The sequence below is a fragment of the Aphis gossypii genome, chromosome 2, assembly GCF_020184175.1.
Source record: "Aphis gossypii isolate Hap1 chromosome 2, ASM2018417v2, whole genome shotgun sequence".
In the NCBI taxonomy this organism is placed as follows: domain Eukaryota; kingdom Metazoa; phylum Arthropoda; class Insecta; order Hemiptera; family Aphididae; genus Aphis; species Aphis gossypii.
In genome coordinates this window covers 22199012-22223942 of record NC_065531.1, presented here as the reverse complement: position 1 = coordinate 22223942, position 24931 = coordinate 22199012, and the positions used below count along the sequence as shown (strand labels likewise).

The 24931-nt window shown below is 26.0% G+C and overlaps 1 protein-coding gene across 3 annotated transcripts in view; it reads left to right on the top strand.

Moving 5' to 3' along the window:
• The window catches only part of LOC114124352 (trace amine-associated receptor 1), a 53907-nt gene extending 29306 nt beyond the window's left edge, over positions 1-24601 (top strand). For all 3 annotated transcript variants that reach the window (XM_050201775.1, XM_050201774.1, XM_050201776.1), the window contains 7 exons: positions 5858-6098; positions 6239-6364; positions 12526-12642; positions 19380-19673; positions 22794-22949; positions 23072-23197; positions 23259-24601. In XM_050201775.1, coding sequence (XP_050057732.1) covers positions 5877-6098; positions 6239-6364; positions 12526-12642; positions 19380-19673; positions 22794-22949; positions 23072-23197; positions 23259-23504 — 1287 coding nt within the window. In that variant the 5' untranslated portion in view covers positions 5858-5876 and the 3' untranslated portion in view covers positions 23505-24601. The remainder of the gene's footprint in view (positions 1-5857; positions 6099-6238; positions 6365-12525; positions 12643-19379; positions 19674-22793; positions 22950-23071; positions 23198-23258) is intronic.
• Positions 24602-24931: the final 330 nt, after the last annotated feature.

Below are 24931 nucleotides of genomic sequence, written 5' to 3'. Positions count from 1 at the left end.
TTTTAGGCCCCGAGTACATTGGTTGAAATGCCATGTGAACTTTTTATACTTAGTATATTTCTTATATTTTATTCTTTAAGTTAGTCATATATTACCATTTACTATATTAACTTATATAGTTATACGATTATATTAGTGGTAAATAATTATGTAAATAGTTATTATATAAGTATTTCGTTCAATGTTTATTTAGCACTTTTGTTTTATACTTTTAACTTTTAAAACATATTATAGGAAGATATTATGAATATGTTATAATTTTTTATTAATAAATAACTAAACGCGGAGGGTTTTCTAGAAATCTTTTTAACCATTTAATTTTTAACACAATAAAAAGCCCATAACTTTTTATAAAGAAATAGTTTACTCTATAGCACAATTTACGTATAAAATAAAATACATAAAAATAAATATTTATTCAGCATACACAATATTTTCATTATTTACATCGTTCTATTATTATTGTAATAGTCGATAGTCCTCTATTAACTTACCTACTTGAAAACTTTTTTTAAAAAACAGTTAATTTATTGGTTATTAAATTAAATGTATACAATGGAAATCGGTTATAATTTTGTACTAAAATAATTATAAATTTATGTACATAAGTACATTTTATAAATAACTTATTATGTAAATTGTAAGAACTATTTTCATGAAATGAAACATAACCATTTTCCAATTTATCCATGTTATCTATAATAAAAATAACGTCATTATATTATTGCATTGTACACACATAATATACCCCCCGCCCACTCGTAAAACGATAATTTTTTTTTCTAGTTTACTCTTTCTTTCTATTTTCTAAGACTACCTCTCACACTGAAGTAACGCGTGTTCTACTAGTGCGATGACATTTTTATTGAGCGCCGACAGTCGTAAATACGATTCGGTGAATATAACCGGGTTACATAGGAAAAAAAAATATATAATACAGACGAACCCGAGGAGTTATAATAAAAGTCCGAAAAAAGAGGAGGGTCTTCTTGAAATATAATGGTGCCACGTTGTATATATTTCTGTAGGGTTAATGTGACTTTCTCATAGGTCACAAATCATTGTTACAAGCCTGGAGAAAAAAAACTATGGATTTGTCGACTGTCATGCTTAAGTTGTTAGTATACATTATTGTTATTTTTTTGTTGGGCAAATTATAAAAACATTTAAACTGGGTATCACTCTCAATGCATACCTTTATAATTGCTAATTATACCCATTTTAAAAATTACCTTGACGATTTCCAGTTATAATGCTCACCTCACAATCTTCTTTTGAATGCAATTTTATTGAACATTAATTTTGAACTAAAAGTTGATACCTATGTACTCATCAGGTCTTATAGTACACCACCGTCATACTGCATTTGTTCACCAATAAAAATATATTCATATATATTTAATTAACAGTAATAAGTTAAATAATACGAATAATTAAAATTAAATTATAATACTTTACTCTATGTAATTGTTTATAAATAGATGATAGATACTTGCGTACCCTTATTTTTCTATGTTTTCAAAATCACCAAAACAGTTTTAACACCACAAAAAAATTACCTGTGTATTCGTAGTTTTAACTGATTTTCATTAAAACATTTATTCCTTTTATATTCTATCATTTTATTTTGTCTTACATAATGTAATGTTTACTTTTTTTTATTACATAAGTAATATATATAATATACATATGTTTAAGTACATAACTATACTCGTATTTAGAATTATTCAAACTATTATTGGTGAAAATCTATTAAATCTATTTAATATATATTATAGTATTATACATTAAATTTATAAATAAAACTAGACAAAAATCATTAATTATTATTTATGATTTTATATTTTTCATTATACGTATAATAAACTACAATATCATCGGTAAACCGTAAATCACTTACTACAATACAATACCAGTGCTTAAAACACATTATTTATACTTTATTAAATCTAAAACAAAATGTAGAAGATTCACTATTTTATTAAAACAAATGTTGACAAACTATATAAAATAGGAAGCCTGATTATCTATTGTGAACAAATTGCTAAAGAATGAAAAACTTGAGTCCGTTTAAAAAAACTTACATTGCATTGTAATGTTTAAACTTTCGCAACAAACTGTTATTCTATATTATTATTATCCAAATAAAACTTAAACGTTGACTTTGCCATACAGCAAGTGCATATGTCTTATATGTTCTCGTTTCAGACTTCATAAGTATAAATATATAATGTATATTTCAAAGGAAACACAATAATTTAAAAGTAACGGTTTACCTACGAAAACGTCAACTTGCACTAGCATGCACGAATGCATTCAATTTATATTGACCTAAAACAAATAATAGTACCTATTGTTTTATTTTAAAAGAAACAAAAATAAAATTATTAGAAGTTTATAATAATTTCAAATTACGTTTAACATAATATTATTAATCTAAAATCCGAATGAACAAGAATTAAAACAAAATCGTCGGGATAAGAAATATTTTTCACATCTGGATAACCTACTTTTAATATAAGAATCAAAAGTATAGACTATTAAGTTTAAAACGTATTAGTAATTACTAATTACTAATGAATAACAACACATAACTGTATAAGGTTACGTAGTAGAATGTAGTTATTTCAAAATTAAAATGCTATTTTGAATATAATACCTAATTTTGCTTATAATAATACATATATATTATATATATGCTTAATGTATGCACTTAAACGTCTTACGTTTACGATTATGGCTTTAGATTAAATAAATCACTTACACATATTATACTTTAGAATTATGAGTTATTTTATTATTCCAATATTTAGTTAACATAAAATCGTACATTTTAAATTTAGTTAAAGTTGTGAATAATGAAATATGTTAAGCTATTTGCGATTATGGTGTTACCGAGGTGCATAATATACAAGTTATATAGGTTAAGTACCTACTAAACATTTATAATATTACGTATAAACCGTTGGTATTTAACTATCAGCGGTATAAATATAGATTATAGGTAAGAGTAATAAGACAATATAATATTAATTATTATTACTTTCCTTTTAAATTTTGAACGTTTGAATGCTGTCTTTTCAATTAAAATCGTCAGAACACAGATCATCTGAAACTAAGAGAAACATTTTTAAAAAATGTATCGAAAAAATAATACGATAAGTTTAAACCATGTTAAATTATATTTAATTGCCTGTAATATTATCTATCGTGATTTAAACAATGAATAATACATTATTTTAGAAAATGTTGACTCAAACAACAATTACGCCATTGGTCTAGAAACAATTGTTATATACCTTACAATTTTTGATTCTGAATGGATCGATAAATTTATTAATTTTAGAATTATGTATGTAGCTTTTTATTTTGTTTTTTTAGAAAAAATAATCAGATTTTCTACTTTGTTGGTAGTTTCATTCTTAATTAGATCAAAAATGAAAAATGAGAATTTTTCTTTTTTCCTTTTTATATATCTCAAATACATATTACCGTAGAAACTTTAAATGTTTACTTAATATATATACATGTATAATTATATTTATTTATTCTATACCTGACAACTAGGGATTGGATTTTAAAGCATAATAAGCAACCGAAAAAAGCACACAACTATTTAAAAAAAGCAAAAAAGAAGTATATTTCTTTTTTAAAAAAAGCATGACCAACAATTATAGAACTAGTTATAGAAATGAAAAATTTGAAAAATGTATTTAAATTAAAAAAATAATTGAATAAGAGGTTTCAAATTATAACACTAACTCTTAAATTTTGAAATGGTCGACATCGATGTTATATGCATACTGACCGTATAGGTATTGAAGGCTATTATGTAGATAAATAATCTATACATAAAAAAATCAAAAATAAACTGGTTTATTTGGAATCAGAATGACGTATTGACGTTAAACAAATTTATGTATAAAAATTAAATTTCTATCTCATATACCTATAAAAAAGAAGCATATGCTTTGAAATTCAAGCGCTTCTGATAACACTTAAAAATATTTTTGGGTTATGTATAAACATTTTCGGTATTTTTTTTTAATTATTGTTCTATTCTAATTTTTATAATGAAAATTGAATTTTTTTTCCTTAGATCAAAAAGTTAGAAAATTATATAGATTCATTATAATATCACGTTTGATTTTATAACACGCATTTTCAGCTCAATTTTTCACAAAATCAAAAAACATATAATAATAATAATAATTAAAATCAAATTTAATACATAATACGTAATGTATAAATTAAGAAAACTTTATTGGTAACTTACTCAATAACGAAGTACACTCAACACCTATAGTACTACAATTTATAGTACACCAACAACTGTAAGTACAGCAGAGCAGATATCTATTTTCTTTCTCTTTTATTACTAGTTTTTTCTAATAAATAATCTTTAAATACATTTACAATATGAAAAGCCATTTATATAATTATAATATACTATTATGGTTGTTTATATAAATTGGGCTTTTAAAAAATATAATTTTTATATCAAAATTCTCCGATAAATGTATTATTGTTATTTTGATCTATCTTTAAATTTAAATTTTTTAGTTTAAATACAAAAATTTAAACCATTTAGTTTATTATATTGGTTTTGAAATGTTTTTGTGAATAATTTTTTATGGTTAAAAAGTTCTTAAAATATTTTATGTGCGGTATGCTTTTGATAGGAAGTTTGATGTAAATAACACTTTGGTTAATACGTTAAAACTAAACAAAAAATCATTATTAAAATAAAAGCTGAATAAAAAATTACACTTGAAATTTTTATTATACAATTTTCATTAATGAGTCGAATATGATTACAAGCCAAATGTGACCAACCCATCACATATAACAGTATTATGTAGATACAATTTTCCATTTTCTCTGTCCATTTTTCCGCATATTTTCATGTTTATTCAAATATTTTTTTACCTAATTTTTAATTATAATAATAATAATCAAAATTAAATATATTAAAAAATAGGGATTTCATATATTTTTATAATAATATAATAGCGTCCTACATAACTTCATATATGTATATATACAATATACATATATATATATATATTTGCAAAAAAAATATGCCAAAATGATTAAGTATAAAAAATACATATCACTCGTTATTGAATATCTAAAACAATTTTACAGCATAATTATTTTAAATATATTTAATAATAAATAAAAATAAACAGCTAAACAAGTGCCACAGAACATTATAAAAAATGAATTATAAAAGCATTATTTTCCTTTTAAAAAAATTAAAACTTGAAACTGTCTGGCACTCTTGCCGGATGGTTTACATGCGGAAATGATCAAAGTTTTGGATGAAGATTACATGTTATACAGCCTATCAGAACAAAATTTGTAAAGTACCTACTTAAAATGTATTTTCGTTATACTGCAAAAAAAAAATCGAGGAATCAAAGATTTTTTTTTTTTTTAATCAACTTTTATACTATATGATAATATACAATACTACAACATTATAACATATAGATTAGACCATAGTAAATATAGGTACCTGCATATTATAATAATATTATTAATAGGTATTATGCCATATACATATAAACTCAGACATTAAACTACAATTAATTTATTATTACATATTACAGTAACTTTACAATACATGTATACCTACTACACACAATAAGTAACATATATTTATATCAATATCTATAGTTAATATATTAATATAAAAGTATACATCGCATTTTTTATATGCGCGATAATATTATTGATGTATTATATATTCATTAAATAAATTATTGTGGATAGGTACTATACATTAAGCATATATAGCAGACATTTTGTTAAACTATACTTCTTGTATCTTATTCCTTTTTTTTTTTATTAGAATAAAACCATGTAACAAAATGAGGGCTGGCAGGTCAACAGTGCTAACAGCTCCACTGTTGTACAATAGCAGTTGCTGGCATCCGCGTATCTACCCCAACGGTCTATTATTTCGCATAACCGTATCGGGTATTACAGAGAGTGCATTCGTCTCGTTACTTACAGTGGCCATACTAGTCGCTAATCTTATGGTGATAGTCACAATCAACAGTGACAGATATACGAAATTTATACACCCACAGGTAAAATATTCTATTCGACTGCATTATAATATTATATAGTAATTTATGTACGTTTTACGACATAGAATACCATATATATATCACGTGTAATAAATAAAAATGAATAACTTCTTTACCTAGTATTTTGTTCCCATTTTCAGCCTCGGTACTTGGTGACTTCGTTGGCTTGTAATGACTTGGCCATTGGATTGTTAGTCACGCCGTTAGCTGCTTTTTCGGCTCTAGTCCATTGTTGGCCATACTCGGAAATCGTATGTCAAATTCAAGTAAGCTAATTATTCGTGTATTGTTCAATATATTATATTTTGTATACATATATATAAAGTATCAAGAAAAAATATGGTTTACGCACAATTTTCATCTACGTCATATTTGTGGTAAAACACTTATCATAATATTATCATGAAATTTAAATGAAATAAAAAATTATTGTATTCATTTATACAAAAAAAAAAAATAATAAATATTGATATTTTTTTGTTTAATCTTTAGTTTGCTGTAAATAAACATTTCTTAAAAATAGTAATGTTTAAAATATTATATTTATTTAAGAAATAGAAATATACATTACAATGACTATCCCATACTTGCAACTTTTTTTATACGTTTTCGACTAGTTTATTCTCGACATACGCTTTGATAACGAAGATCATGTCAAAAAAGTGTATAACTACACTAAATAAATCAAAATGTAACATTGATTTGTTTCCTTAACCTTGATACTTTTTAAAGTTTTATTTGGTAAAAAAAAGTTCTGTTTTTAGTATGGTTTTCGTATAATTTTCAATCCGTTAAATAACTGAATCGACCAACTAAAAAGGGCGCCAAACTTTTCCAAAAGTAACGGTACAACAATTCTGAACAACACTGGTTATGACTTATGATGAACAATCGTAGACTAAATTAAAATATATTTAAATGTAAATATTAAAATATTTATAGGTATATATAATATCAAAATGTTAAATACTTCACGTTGAATTAAATTCACGATTTAAACCATTGCCTAAATTATTAAATAAAACACTAACTTAAATTATCTCTTTATGCCTTTGAGACACGCGCTGTTAATAAGGGAAATCGACAATATAAAACTGATGTAGAAAATAAAAACATAATAAAATGTTTAATCTCGCAATAATCCCACAATTTTTTTTTATTATAATAAGCAAGTGGCGACGCTTGTTACGAGCATCGAGAATACAAAAAAATAACCCAACACATCACAAAAAGCTTATTACATATTTTTGGTTTTTTTCCTACTATTGATTTGTTGATATACTTATTTAATATATTATTATAATTTATCGCACATTATTCAGTGATAATAAAATTTAGCTAATATCAAAAACCACCATTTAGTTTCGCTTAACAGGACTCGCGGGAGGTATTACTTTTAAACGTAACGATTGAACATGATATTTTACTTTTAAGATCCATTTATTTATATCAAATAGAATGATCAAACACACACACATATATATATATATTGTATATACGGTCCAAGAGAGTAGTTTGAACTCTCTTCTTTTCGTCGAGCTCGCTCCCACCCCCTCCCTCACCCATAAATTTTCTGATATATTTTATATAATATAAAGTAAAACTATTTCCAATAGCGTTGCTAAATCCACACCATCCCTTATATTGTGCAGGGTGAATGTACGGTACCTAATGCTATCCAAATTACTATATACCCGGCATTGAGCTGTTACGCGCGTAGTCCCAAGGAAATTATTAAGACACTTTTCAGCGCGGTATTATATTTCCCACGAGATGCACATTCGAAACCGTTCGGACGGTACATCGCGATCGCGTTATCGAAATCCTCTTATGATCCCATTACGGGGCGACGATGGGTGGACGGACAAAGTTTACCAATGGACGATCGCGGCGGCGTATATTATACTATTACTGTTATTATTATATGCCGTATAATATGAGTGGCACGGTCCGTTGTGTATCATAAAAGAAGTGAAAAAGATCGAAATAATTTCGATATGAGGAATGGACTTACGAAAAGCCGCTGTAGAAGCGATGAAAATGACCGGCCGCATCGATCTATGTATAAAGCTATATAAACGCAACAAAGCGATTATTGTGCGCGATATCGACGAACGATGACTTTATATTTATGAACGATTACGTCGATACGTATTTACAGTATTTGTTACCGGCAATGATGATGATTAGATATACTATTAAGAACGACTGGCCGACTGAGCTTAATAATGAAATATTGCCTGTTTTGTGTGAGAATTTATATTATATAATTTAATATTATATCCCATCTTTTAAACTCTTTCATGACAATGCCCAATAGATTTAGAAAATTATTCTAAGTTTTCTACAAGTATGAATATTGACTTTGCAGTATGATCAATAGCTGATTCTCACGATATTAGAAATTCAAATCGTTTTTAAACAACTAAATTAATTATCATTAAAATGTACTTTCAATTAGAAAACTGTATCTACTCAATGCCATAATATGGCATTATTTCGAGTAACAATATATTTTATTACTGGCACGACAAACACACTTATTGGCATATTGTTAAGTTCCCACACGAAACACGATATAGACAATTTTCAGTCATATATCATGTAAATTTCTATACGAAAATAAGGACACCTGTATGTAAATAAACTAATATAAACAAATGCATGTTATAATTATCCATACACGAGGTTAAAATTAAATACACTACTTTCTATACGGCGAAGTGTACTTTGTAACATTATCTTAACTGTCTTGAGTCTAGACTTATATCATACAAAATATATAATCTGTGTATATTTTTTACTACATAATAGACTTATCGAATTTAATTTAGTTATAGACTTTCAATTAAAAATTGAATAAACGACTTTTTGATGTAACACAAAAATAAACCAATTTTAACCACGCAAACTACGTTTAAAGTTATCAGTCCTATTATAAGTCTAAACAAAGCGGGAAGGAAATTTTTATTCGTTATAGTATTGTTATTCGTATAGTAAACTACGTATATGTATTCCCATGGGCGATTTTTACCTACTATGTCTCGCGTGGGAATTTCTATTTGTCCTATTTTACCTTTTACTTAATCTTACATTTCATTTTGCAATTACATTTTAAATTCCTGTATTTAATAATTAAAGTATTAAATTTTACAATACGTGCAAATATGCCATACACGTGAAACGATTCCCAGTATCGCTATCTCATTGAAGATACAATAATAGTATAGCGATCGTTAAGAATCGTCCATTAAACTTGTTGTATAACGTTGCATACGCCATACAATAGTTTAATTTACATAATTCCTAGGTAAAATTTTTAATTATAACAATATTCCTAATAAACTAAATGACAATGTGTTTTATGTACTTAATAGAAGACACATTTTAGTCATTAGCTAACAGCTCAAGTTAGTTAAGATATTATTATAAAATTTGTACAGTTATTTCCTAAATTTTCAACAGTTTCGTTAACATAAACACGATGATTCATTCAGCAACTTATCCTTATTTTCTTCTTTAATAATACAGTTTTCCAAATTTTGATTATTGAGAACTTTTGTGCTACTTAAGAAGTGTCCAAGTATGTCATGGATATGGAAACTTCTATTTTTAAAATTACAACTCCTCTTTTCTACTAAAAATAAAAATTCAATGGATAATTTTTCTAAATATCTTGAAGCATCAAAATCAAATTTCATACGAGTAGTTTTTGATTTATTTTAAATCGTGTACTAAGAATAATAATAGATCAAAGTTAATGGGTTCGAAAGATTAATAGGGGATGTATGGTTATTGAAAAATGTTAGTGATTAATATTAATTTATCAACATAAATCATTTCTAAAAACGATCCAAATATAATATATTTCAAAATATTACGACCAATATACTATTTTATATTTTTGTAGAACGAACCGCTTTTAAGGACTATTATCCGTACGTATGGTATAAAAATGTCTTCTGACATGTCGATATACAGTTTATTATACATGTAGGAAAAATAATATAAATTATGAGCCGTTTTCAAATTCAACAGATTTTCACCGTACGCTAGCTGTACATAATATATATAGTCCTGAGAACGTACAGTGACACAGGGTCTATTCACGATGCGCATTATATAGATATGGACACTTGAGTCTATATTAATTTGCCAGACGGACCGTGATCGGAATGGAAAACCGCTCGCGCGTGCAGACTCGGCCGATACGCGCGAGCGCAGCACGTCATCGGGAAGATTGAGACGAAGACAGAAACGACGACGACGACGTGAGAAATACATGTCCGAAGTAGTGTAACAATAATAGCTGTTTAACATTCAGCTCGTTGTCCGGACGAAACTAACACTAACGAATACTCATAATAATACTCTCAATGTACATATAGGTACAATTGATTCTCCTGAAAGTTTAAAAAAAAAAAAAAAGTTTTCTTTTTTTTTTTATTATTATTATTATTATTATTATTCGCACCTATAACCCGCTTATTCAACGTTATTTCGGCGTCTCGCGTGTTCCGTTTAGCAGTTAATCGGGTAATCACTCTTGCAGACCGGCCTTTTAAAATTCAACACCGGTCGGAGTAGATTGCTTTTGAGTATTCACGGCTTTGACATGATTCATCGAGACCATACCGCACCACCATCGCCGCCCCCGCGTCCAGTCCCGCAGCGTTGTACATATTATAAATATAGTACTTTTATCATATTATTTGCACAGCGCTAAGGTATATACTATATCTATGTATATATATATAAGTATACGTGTTTTATGTATATAATATACGTGTTATTTATATAAACAGTTTTCTAATGTATCATTTTGACGAGCCGTCCTTTTCGCGTTCCTTTAACTGCAATCTTCAAAAATACAATTTTTAAAACTCAACTCTAAATAATAATAATAATAATATGATAAATAATAAATTATACACGCTCGTTCTGCACAGTATTTATTTCAAACGATTTAAAGACGATGTATTACTGTCTGTACGTTAATTTACAAGATCCGTATATAATATTATACGTATAATATAATTATAAAATACATGAGAGGTAAATCGGTTTAACGAAGACTCATAATCCACCTAAAGTTGGGTTGTATATAAAAGTTGTTACACCACAATATTGCAGTATAAGAAGTAATACGTATCATAAAAGCTAAAAGATATTATTAAACTTTTAAACGTACGAACTATAACTTAACCTTGTGAAGTGTATACATAATGTTTCTTAATTGATATAATATAAACATCAAAAACAAACAGCTTCGTTGTTTTATGACTTTTTTTGCAGATATCAATTAATACGCTAAAAAACCACACTTCTTTTTGAAATTATTGAGTACTTATATCTTATTTTACTTTTAATTAAAACGTCTTATCGGTCATTAAACCTATACAATTTTTTTAAAAAAATTCTCTTATCATATTAAAACTAAATTATTGTAGAAATCATGATGTTTGCATCTGCATTAAACTGGTTTTTTGCGAACTTAATTGGCTAGATTTTAAATTTAGCTTAACTAATCTAAGCGTTAAACACAGATGTATATTTTATATTGTACATTGCAATTTTTAGACCTTTCATATGAACATACAGACAATTAAAACTAAGTGTTTTGTAATATTTGTAAACACGCTTTAATTAATTTTAAAAATTTAAAAAAATATCATTTACAATATGCCAATTTTTAGTTTTAAACAGCCTTATTTATTTTTAATTAAAATTTATTTTTGATGTACCTACTTGTTAATCTTGTATTATATTATATAAGTTGTACAATAGTGAGTATTTTTTAAATATAGTTCTTCATTATTTTTATTTTAAATTAAATGTAGGTAGTAGGTACACTACCCATTGAACAAAAGTCTGTATAGATTTTTAATCAAGTGACATAATAATAATTCTATTCAAACGTCTTTCAAGGAGATAATTGTATGTATATCTTGATACTTCTAGAAAATTGAAATATCTTAACAGAATAAATTTTAACCAAAAATATCGATAACACTGTGATTACGTAATATTTAATGTAAAATACAAAACATATTGCGTGTTATTAAAATATTCACACGTAAATGATGAAACATTATTTTAAATTTGCTAATACAAGCACTTACAAAAAAGTGTAAATAATAAAAGAATACAAAAATAAAGTATACTCTTGTGTACTATTAAAACTAAAAACGTTAACCCTTCACTGGCAGGTTTTAAAAACATGTGAAATAATGCTATTCTGAAGAACGTACGTTCTTGAAAAAATTATCTTTTTTATACTACATATAAAATATTATATAAACATAATCAGACACTTTATTTTAGCACCACATTCTTTTGATCGATATGACCTATATTGATAAATAAATTAAACAAGTTACTTAACAAATTAAAGTTGTTTTATTAATTTTTATTGTCATGTTTTCAGGCTCTTTTAAGGGCAGCTTTGCCGCAACAAAATGCTATGATATTAGTGTTCATGGCAGTCGACAGATACACATGTATGTTGCACCCAGATAAATATCACAAACATTCGAGTAAAAAAGTAAGTTATGAATTTTTTATAATGAAAAAGATGGAAAATATAAATGTAAGTGCAGATATTCGGTGTTGTTTGTAGTGTTGATAAGGGTAACTTTAACCAAAAATAATAAAAAATTTGAAATTTCACAGCTAAATAATGTATTACGTGCATCTTGGACTATGAACGATAAAACAGTGTTAGGTATATAATTTTGCTAATTGCGCATCACATAATTCATATGGTTGAATGGTTCTAAAATTATATAGAAATAATTACTGATTCATATTTACAGAAATAGATATAAAAAGCTTATAAAGTCTTAAACAATTACATATATAATAGATATACTTCAAACACCAAAATAAATGTTTACTTGTTTACACAAGACAGATATAACAATTTTGTTTGTGCAATAACACAGCCTCTAATTGTAACGTTACATCGAGATAATACTATAAACGTACGCGTTCCATTATCATTATTGTGAGTACCTACTGAGTAAGTTCCCAATAAATATCTACTATAGTCGTGTACGACAAATTTAAAAGTCTTCTAATGTCTTATTATTTAAGTAAACCAAGATATATAATATTCGAATATTATGCCCATTAATATTCACAACACCAACTTATTAAATTGTAATAAATAAAATACACCATTATTTACAATATAAAATATAAATACTATATAGTATATAGTATTTACAATATATGAACAAACAAGTTTATACTTAAAAAATAAAATAAGGTAGCATCATTTTTTTAATTCTCATCATCACTAGTTATAAATGCACACTATAGTTATACAGTATGAGTATACACTTAAACACAAGTATACTATATTGTTGATATACCAGTATCTTCCACAATTGTATTTGTAAGACTCGATAAATTACTTATAAATTTGTTTATTAACAAAATTTTTTCTAAAAAATATACATAACTACCCATTTGTATTCCAAAAATGTAAAACTATCTTTAATGTACCTACCAACAATAACAAATACGGAAGGTATAATTAATTAATACATTAATTTAAATCTGTACATAATTCTAAAATCACCAATAATTACCATTATATTTGCGTCTACGATATACGTTGATGAACTTTGAACATAAAATTATTTTGTCACAAAAATTTAACTTGTTATCTCTAATAAATTATTATCTATACATTGTTCTTTTCCAAAACCCCAGGACGCGAATAACTTATAAAAAATATAATAATTTACAAATGTCGTTCTACTATACTTAGTAAAAATAATCATACGTTTACTGTTTGTATTAAAAAATAACTTAGAACATAAAAAAACAACAATTCTGGTATTGTATGGACAACATTTTTTCCATCTTCAATGGACATATTTCGATGTCTTCACTGTTTAATATTATATGTATATTGTCTATACATACGGAAGTAAGCTCTTCTGGATTTTTTATGCGTGGAACCGTCTTTTCGATATAAATACTGAATGAATAGTGAGTACTGTTTTTAAAAGTCTCTATATACTTCAGGCGAATAACGAAAGTAATTATTTATGAAATTTAATACACGTATGTATATTGTAAACCTTATTACAAGTATAAACATTACACATTTTAAATTATAAATAAGTAAATTTTAATGTTTCCACTACCAACTCTAAAACCAGCTCTCTCGAGTTTAAAAACATTGAATTTAAAAACTCTCAAACTTTTCATATCTTCCTAGAACCTAAAATGTGTAGATACTTATGAAAACAGTAATTAAATAACTTTGTTAAATTTTAACAAAAATCGACATTATATATTATGTACATATTTCAATGCAACTCACATATCTACAAAATTTAAAATTATTAAAATATGTGTTCTATGAACATCAATTCATTTACAGGTTATTCAAAATTAAATCATAAACATAACTGATAATATCAAACAAATAAAAACATATAATAAAATTTAAGTACGCTTTGGAATATTTGAAATCGATGAATAATTTCTATTTACAATTCGTAAAAGATACATTTATATTCAGTCTCTCGTATTTTCGATACATAGGTCCCTCTATGCATGTACTCATATTTATAAATTTTATGATGAATAACAATAAAACTCAAATAAATGGTTCATAAGCTTCAAAACACATAGATATTTAATGTTTATTCGTGTGAACAAAAATTGAGTAAAATGAAAGTAAAAAATATTTATTATTCGTTTCGAAACAATAACTAAGTAAAATAAAGTATTAAACAACATTAATTGTGCTTATTTACACCAACAAAATATTATTAATATTACTTTTTTTCATTATTTTCCCGATCCACATAATTTGTATTTATATTACATTTTATATTAATATGTCAAATGTTTATGTACTTTTGTATAATTCGCTTTTAGTATTAATAAATTATTTCATATTTGTAAGATTCTTTGCGGTCAACCGATCAATTACATAATAATTTCTTATCGTGAGAACCGAATTAAGTTAAGCTAACTATATAGGTTATCTGGTTACCTAGTGCATTTGTCATTTATATAAAATATGTACTCAACAGATTTTACAATACAAATATTATTTAAAAAAAAAAAACATATTTTTATGTCAGATTTCAAATAATTCTTTTCAATAAATTTATAATAATATAATAATTATGTTACAGTTAATCAATGTTCACCGTTTATATCTAAAAAATGTATTTTAAACTAAGAAAATAAATTGCATACACCTACTTTTAACTGTAGTTTTTTTGTTCCTGTTTTTATACTAGCTGTATAAGCTATATAGAGTGTAATTTCCTCTAAGTTCAAACGTCATTTAAATTTCTATTTCCGATTCACATCATATGTATATTACTAGTTTTTCCTGAAAATATCTTGATGAAATATTCAAATAGCTGGGTTATAACTTATGAGTAATACATTTTCCATTTCGACTTAAGAAATAGTTTAGTGGTCTACGTTAGATTCTTGAATTCCTATCTGTGCACTTTGAGTAGGTAAAGGAAATTAACATTTATAAAGTTTCAATTGAAAATTCTCATCGGCCTAAACGTATGGTAGTGACAACAATATTAGGAAAAGGTATCATTCACAACATTAAACTTAATTGAAAGGTCAGGCCAAAGTCGGTGCTATCATTAAAGCATCCATAGAACGTGTTCACTGTTTCGTGTACACTTTAACCATGTTATGATACGTGCAGTATACTACCTATATAATAACGTTCCTGAAAAATGCTGATGGAGAAGCAAATTCATTCATTTTCATAAACTGTCACAACTAATATTTAATCTTTAATATTTTGGATAAAATATATTATGCAGTATAAAAAAAAAATGTAAATGGTCTTTGTAATTCACTATAAATATAATATAATAATTATTATGGCACAGAACATTGAATTATAAAAAAACATGTTCAATAACATAACATTTTTTAATGTTTCAACATTTTTATGAATGACTAAATATAGAAAAAAAAGCATACAATAATATGTTCGAAATATTATTTATCGTTTTGTATCTACTAGTATTTTAGCTCTAAAATCGTTTCCTAATAATTTATGATCGGTCTACGTGATGTGTTTTCGCAATGTAACCTATACATGAGACTGAGAACAAAATATAATATTAAAAAAATAATAAAAATATTCTTTATGCGATTCATGAATATAAAAAAGGAATTATAGAAAATTCATAAAATCAAAAAATTTTCAAGTATTTAGAAATATGAAATACGTAAATACACCTTTATTTTATCATTATAATTCAGTAGTTTTCTATATCCATAAGATACATTTATGTGATAAATAAATTATAATTTTACATGAAACACTCTTTATTGCTATATATTATATTAATTTGGTTAATATAAAAATTTTATAAGAAAAAATTACTATTATAATTAATTAAACAAGAAGGTGAGATAGATGGGTGGATCACTCCTTAGCTAAGGGTTGTAACGTAAGTCTAAGTCCAATGTTGTAAGATATTTAATGATATAGCTTATGTTGAAACTCTAATAACACATGTAAATTAAAAATTATTCAACTAAAACAATAATTAAAATAATATTATTAAACAATTTTGATGACATCAATTAAATATAAGGATACCTATTACATATAAGAAAAAATAGGTAGATATTGATTGTAAAAATATATTTTTATAATAAGTAGATAGATATATTTTGTATTTAAATAATGTATAAAAGTTTAAAGAATATACCTAATACGCATATTATGTAATAAGTAATAAGTAATAACGTTTAAATTTAAAATATGTACGTTTATCAAAAAAAATTCATTTATAGTTATACTAATAAGTATAACTATACTATTTTTTTTAAAGTTTAATAGAAAAATATTAACATAATTTATATAAATAGGTTAGGTAGATTAGTAGAAGTTCTTTATTATTTAATAAAGCATAAATCTTTAAATTTGTTATTTTTAATATTCTTTTAATTATTAATGAATATAATTAACTAAAAAATATTCTAAAAACCCAAAATGTATGTAAATATATTCTATATTGTACTTTTATAGATATCATATTTAATAATAAGTTAATAGTTTTATTAGGTAGCCTTCGTAAAACAAATCCAAATCTAGTAAAATCAATATTGTGAAATAATAATTATTTCAGTTTGTAAAATAAGATTAAGTCAATTTTCCGTTGTATTCATATATTAGTGTTCTAATCTTGTGGTAAACAAATAAATCATAGTTACAACTACAAATCAAGTATTTTACATAACAATCAATAATCATCCAAGTAGTTTTCATTAATTAGAATGCATAAATGCCAATATATTATTTGACCATTAGAGTTATCTAATACAAAATATCTTCTACTTATACGTATATTTTGTATTAGAAGTGAATTATCATTAATTTACATTCAATAAAATTTGAAGGCAAACGTTTTGTCTAATTAAATTCAGTTCAGTCTCGTGTTGAGATAAGTCTATACTCTGTATTCATCAGGGCAAAAGCTATCAAATATCTAATAAGTTTTTTTCACGAATATTTTTGAAAAAAAAATATTAAGCAAAAAAAATAATATATTTTATAGGGTCTACAGCCCCTATATTATCATTACCATTGCTATAAATATTTAATCATCGTTTTAATTTTAATTTTTTTTTTTTGTTTATCCAACACACATTCACACGCACAATGTTGAATGTTCAACAACAATTATTTCTATTAATGTTTAATTAAAAAAAAAATACAATTTGGCCATTTCAAACCAAGTCACCTAGGTAATAATGTTTAATTATACATCAATCTTTTTGTAAAAAATATCAATAAAACACTAAAACGTATGTTTTAAAATTTAAACGTTAAGCGTGAATAAATTCAGTTACGTTTTGTTACTGGTTGATTTTAAAATAAATTTTTCAAAATGTATAGAAAAATAAATAAATATGCACTAATATATCATTTGTTTTTATTTACCATTTGGTATTCAGTTGTAGGCACTTACTTTAGATTCTTATTGAAGCGAGAAAGACATTTTTTTTATTTCTAACTTTTATAAAAACATTGAAAGAAATACGTTTATATAAATTGAAAATTGGACTTTAGACTTTTGAGATATAATCTTTCTAATTTCGCTTCTAAGGTTTAAGAATTGGTCAGTCGACATCGAGTTCTGATCTTGAAATAAAAATAATTGAGTTTAGAATTAGAAAAGGTACGAAATTCCAATAGCAATAGTATTGTGCATTTTGACTATAAGAGTACAATCAAAATTCCCAGCCATATGATTAAAATCTCGTAAGTACCTGATGAAAAATTAGAATGGTAGTTTCATACTCTAATGTATTTCAAGTGTGTTGAATCTAAGGAAAATCCAAGAAAGAAATTTATCCTATAGGACTTGGCGACTTCTATAGACTCATGAAGGAACATTTTATATAAGCAATTACTTATGCAATCAGCCGTTGACCATATCATTATGTTAGAGCTTGGTACTTTTACGTCGTAAATGATCATTATAGTATAAATATTCAGCTTTGTATTTGATTATAATAAATGTAAATATACGTATACTATTATATATTTTGTGCACTCATAGACATCATGTAAACAATTTATATTTTCTAATAACAAAAAAATCATTTATTTTTCACTCAACTTATAATAAAATGGTTTCAATAATACGTCATGAACTCATGACAATAACTGCGATTTTCATTCTAAAAAATTTCTTTCATATGGAACAGGCTGGAGAATTTTTTTTATAAATGTGCGGTTATAATGTATAATCTTATGTATTGTATAAAAAAAAAAATCAAAGAACGAAAATAAAAAATCTTGTTCAGTTATTTCCTCATAAGTACTTGTCATGGAGTGTTTGAATATCTTTCGAAAATTAAAATTGAGTATCGTTTTTAAATAAAATAAAAAAAAATACGACAGTCACGAAGCCTGTTAATTATACAGTATAGGTACGCAGTTATTCACCTCCATAAGATAAATAATAACAATAACTCAGTTTATAGGATGTACACGTCGAGTTGTTAAAAAATATTAAGTACAAATTCTTATTTAAATATATTACTTCTCAACTGAATATTTTTAATTCAAAATAACTACTTATAATCTACTTGTTATTAGTACTTACGTATTAATTAGGTATTGCGTACCATTTGTATACCTAACCACATTAATTATTGTACACACATTATTGTATCTCAGAATTTAATTGAAAAATTAAAATGTTACCACAATGCCACTTATTGCCAATAACTCGACTTTTGTTCTTACAGGGCTGTATGTTGGTGTTGAGTTTGACTCTAGTGGGTTCGTTAACTGCATTCGGTGCGGCGGTAATCCGCCGAGGTGGATATTTCTATAACGGCAATGGATTAATGGCGTGCGAGCCGTTTTACCAAAGGCCGAGTTTACGAATATTGGCCGCCTGCCTGTTTTACTTCCCCACTACGATGGCACTCATGTATTTCTACGGGTCAGCATTGCACGTGGACAGGCTCCGACACAGGCAACAAATCAACATATGTGCCGTTCTAGTGCAACCAATGTTACCAAATAGCGCCGGAAAGGTACTTATTATAATATTATAATATTAATATAAAGACGCAGGTCCCAGGTGGTATAGTTATGGGTAAATCGTAAACGTTATGGCATATAGTTATTGTCCAATATTGAATTTTGAATGTGCAATTTAAAATACGATAAAATCAATGTTTACGTTAAAAATCAGACAATGTTTGGTATTGTTTTTATTAGCCACGAAACATTTGCTTTTTGGTTATGAAATATTTACGTGCCGTTCGATCAACAAGGGACGTGTGATGTTTACCATCTACAGGGAATGTAGAGTAAATAATTGTAGACAGTTTACTGATTAAGTTAAATAATATATTTTATTTAAACAAAACTCGAGTTACATTTTTTTAAATGTAGCTTAACTTTTAGCCTAGGTAACATTATACCAACGATAATGGGTATCTAACATACAATAGTCTGATATATAAGTGTATAGTGGACCTCGTCAACTAAAATAATATGATTGGTACTTATAGCTACAATTAATTTGCGCACATTTACTTTTTTTACAACTCGATTGCGCACACATCTATATTTTGGCTAACCCCTATAAAAATAGTATTAGAACGCTTTGCGCACTTAGTTCCTTCTCACTTTAACAGATTTATAGGACTGTCTGTTTCAAGCAGGTGACAGGTGTTATACTCTTAGTATTAAGTGATTGATACTTTTATAATTTTGTTTAATTTATAAATAATAACACTTTCAGATCATTTGTTATTAGTACATCTAAAATTTTAATTCCCCCTTTTCAAAATACAATATTCACTAAATTTATAATTACCTACCTATATTAAAATATCATTTTTCTAGCCGTGTTTCAAAAATATTAAAAATGTCTAAATAAATATTAAAGAATTCACTGAAAATACGTCATACTGACATAATATGTCTACAATAGATCAAACATCTTACACACTATAGCAAGAGAAACTTGCGAGCCTCCAAATATTTAATAAATATGGAAGAGCCAAAATATGTATACACAATAACATAATACACATAAATTCATATTAAAAAAATTTTTTTGTAAAAATGTTACAATAAGACGCGAGCCGCAAAAGTTTATGACGCGAGCCGCGGTTTGGCCACACCTGCACTATAGTCACCACTGTACTGAACCATACTACTAAAGCTATACTAAAAAAAGGAAAGTATGGAAAAGACAAAATGATATTAGAATCTACTCAAAAGGTTATAATATTATATTACTATTGAATATTTGATAATTTGTACTGCAGTTCGTGACATAATGAATTATAGGTACTCTATATAATATACATAAATGTCGTTGACCGTTGAGTGCAAACAAGTTGCAGCTGGAAAAAATTAACAATAGAATAATATTATAGTAAAGAATGGTCAACACTGTTTTAAAATTGCTTATAATTTAAATATACTTGGATATGACTTATATGAGTGGATGTGAAGTATAAAATAATGAATCGAATTTCGTATGAAAACTTAATTATGTTCGAATATTTGGGCCGAATATTGTTAGCTGGTGTGAATTCACTATATTTTATTTCCATAAAAATAAATAGACGCAATAAAGATGCTTATTTAGTTTTAATAACCACCGAAAACAGCATTTCTACCCATATGTTTTATACGAGCCATAATCGGGATTTGAAAAAAGATAAAAGGGCACTCTTTGAAATGTATATATTTTGTACTATCTCATATAGGTATATGGTATATTGGGACACCCTTTTCCTTCGTCCAAATATCAAATAATTTGTTAATATTATACTATTTGCATATGCATATCTACGAATTTCTAAGCCATAAACCACTATGTGACAGTCACTATTCGAAATATTAGATAGGTCCCGAAATTTCAAGTGGTAATTATAAATAACAACATAAGTTTTTTAATTTGTGTTAAGGTAAACAAATTTTAGTGAAAATCACGGTGCCTATTTATTTTATTAATTGGATTTTAGATTAAAATCTTGATTCCGATTTTAATTAATATTGCAGGTATTACGACATGTTTACGCTTTTAGTAATAATTGTTGATAAAATCCGTAAGCCCCTAGCAATATATTTTCCCATTTGTAGTCGTTTCAAAATAATTTTATTGTAGTACTTTGTACTTCTTATAAATATTATATTAAATTCATTTCATCACGAAAATTTTAACAACAACCATAAACTGTAGTGGGCGGGAAGTAAAAAATGCGTATTTAATGATTAAGTATATTATTTTTCTAACAATCCATAAAATATAACTAATTATTTAAATATTTTATGACTAACTAGTATCTAACTATTATAATATTATACTATGAATGTATAAATGTATTAATCAAATACAATAATTTTTTTCTGAGTACGCAGTTTTTTGTCTATAAACATTGAATCAGTAGTAAGGAACTTAGAGTTACAGAAAAATTTTTAATGATAAGAAAAAATAAAAATAAAAATAAAAAACATAGTTGAGTTAAATTAAATAGTGAGGAATATCGCCTGTTTAAAATAAATCGAATACACGAATTATAATATTACAAATTACAATATTATAGTTGAAAATGATTTTTTTTAGATTAGACTTATAAAATCTACAACCAGAGGCGGATCCCGAGGGAGAGGGAGTAAGGGGATCCCATAATATTTATGAATATGTATATGATATGCATAACATAGGTCATATATTAGGTGGTAAGACCATGATAGCTGAAGTATTATAAAATAACAAAATTAAAAGAATATTATTATATTATGTAATAACAAGTGTGTTATAGCTATTTTCGTTGATGTGTTTCATCATCGTGAATGATAAAAATTTTTCGAAATACGTGGTTTTAATCAATATTTCTACTGTAAAATCATGAAAATAAAATATATATATGGCAAGTCAATAACAATATGTGTACTGTGTACGTAGACGTATTATATTATATGATTGATACCGTGTCGATTTTCGTGAACAATACTTATCTATTTTCCGAAAAAAATACCATACAGTTTCGTTAAAAATATAGACGAAAACTAAAACCACAAACAATTTTACGCCCCTCCCGTTAAATATTTCTGGATCCACCCCTGTCCACAACAATGAGAGTTGATAAAAATTAAATAATAAGCTTGAGCAAATTGATTTAATTTAGAACGCTCTCGATGAAGCATCTGATCGATTGGCATCGAAAGAACTGAGGCAAAGCATACGAACAACCAGGGCTATGGGAGCGGTAGCATTAGGTTTTATAGTAGCCGTAACTCCTTGGACAATTCAAGAAGTTGTGACTGCGTGTACTGGCACAAAAGTACGTATTTTTGTTTTTATACATAATATGATATTAGCATTAATATTTTGATTAGTGACATACCAGTCATACCACTAAAATGAGATAGGTATTTAATTAAATATTTACCCGTGTATATATAGATGCCTCCAGCTGTAGACTTCATAATCACGTGGATAGCACTAAGCAATAGCTTTTGGAATCCATTCATATACTGGGCTTTGAACCGAAAGTTCAGACGTATCAGTCGTAACATAATCAAAACCAAAGTAACAAATGTTAATGATCCAATTTGTTTTCAAGTATCAATTTAAATTTTTTTTCTTTTAGATTTTTCGCCGTAAAAAATATAGCTCTAGTGTTATATCATCGTCTTGCAATGTTGGACATCAGGAAAGTTGTTGCGCCAATAGAGACATGTGTTTTTCAGCCCTCCAGAAAGACAACGAAGATATTATTGAAGTGGACAGACAGTCATTAGGTTCTCAAGACAGAGGAGGATTTCCCCCGACGCCACCTCCGCCACCTCCTTACCATAGAGGAGACATACAACATTGTCATTCAAGAAGATACTAATAATAAAAAAATTAAATAAATTGTAATAATATTATATTAGGTACGCAAGTTGATCAATCAAATAACTGTATATATGATCAGTGTATAGAATTATAGTTAGAGCGATTTAAGAATGGTCACTGTTATATAATTATGAATCATATAATAATAATCGATCATTTAACAGGGTGGCTCTAAACAATAGAGGTTTTCGTAATTAAAACCTCGGAATATTTAATATAATATGATATTCCTTTTAGTTTTTAATATCGATGTACCTATATTCAACTGAATCCAAATATATTAAGACATACAAAATTAGATATTAAAGTAGGTACCTATTTAAATAGTAGGCACAAGCAATAGAATTTACTTATTGATTCCTAATGGTTATAATTGGATGTGATAATCAAATAGCGTAATTTTAAGAAGGCTTTTTTCAATTTATTAAATATAATTTAATTAACTATAACTTCAAAATGACTAAGTAGATATCTAAATTAAATTTAAGAAAAAAAACAACATCCTAACGTAGGAAAAAATACTTTAATCATAATTAAACATTACATGTTATGTTAATAAATCATTCTAGAGATAATTTTTGATACTCGAGCTTTCTTTACCACCACACCTCTTGGCTTTGACTTAAACAAGTACATTATTATTTTGATACTATATATTTAAATATATCAAAGAAAGAAAACATTTTATAGAAAAGAAAATCATAGAAGTTATTGAGTACCAATAGTATGAGAATATTAAACATGACTAAATCAATATTTATAGTTAGATAAATATTCTGAAATAATAAGCGTCTTATAAAAACAAACTAACAAGTTAACTAGGTAACTATAAATAACCGAATGGCAAAAATTTAATCTGCAATATAAACTAAAGATTTTTAATTTACTTTATTTAGACTAATTAAATACCTACTTTTATTATAAAAAATTGATTTTTTTAAAAAATGATATAGCACTATGATAAATATTTTTAAGTGATATCAATTAGCTGAATACAATACAACATTTACAATCACACTCACAATACTAAGAAAATACGACAATTTCAAGTATATTACTCACAACACTTATTATTTTCTCAATGTTCTTTATAATTATTAAAACCGATGTATTATATAATATGTGATATAAGTTTTTGTTATATATATCTTTTATATTCATAAGCTCTTAAAAAAAGAATAGAAGAATATTTGATGATAATTTGTTTGTATATTACTCTTATAAGTTAAATAATTTAAATTATTATGGTTCTAAATAATTATTATAAAAAATAATATTCTACTATGTTTTAGAATATCTATACAGATTAATTAAAGGATGACAAGTATTTATTTTGATAATGTACGATAATGTACAGTAGAGAAAGTGGTTAAAATTTGGTTTTTTTTTCTTTTGATAGGGGAAAAATTAACAGATGAGGAATAT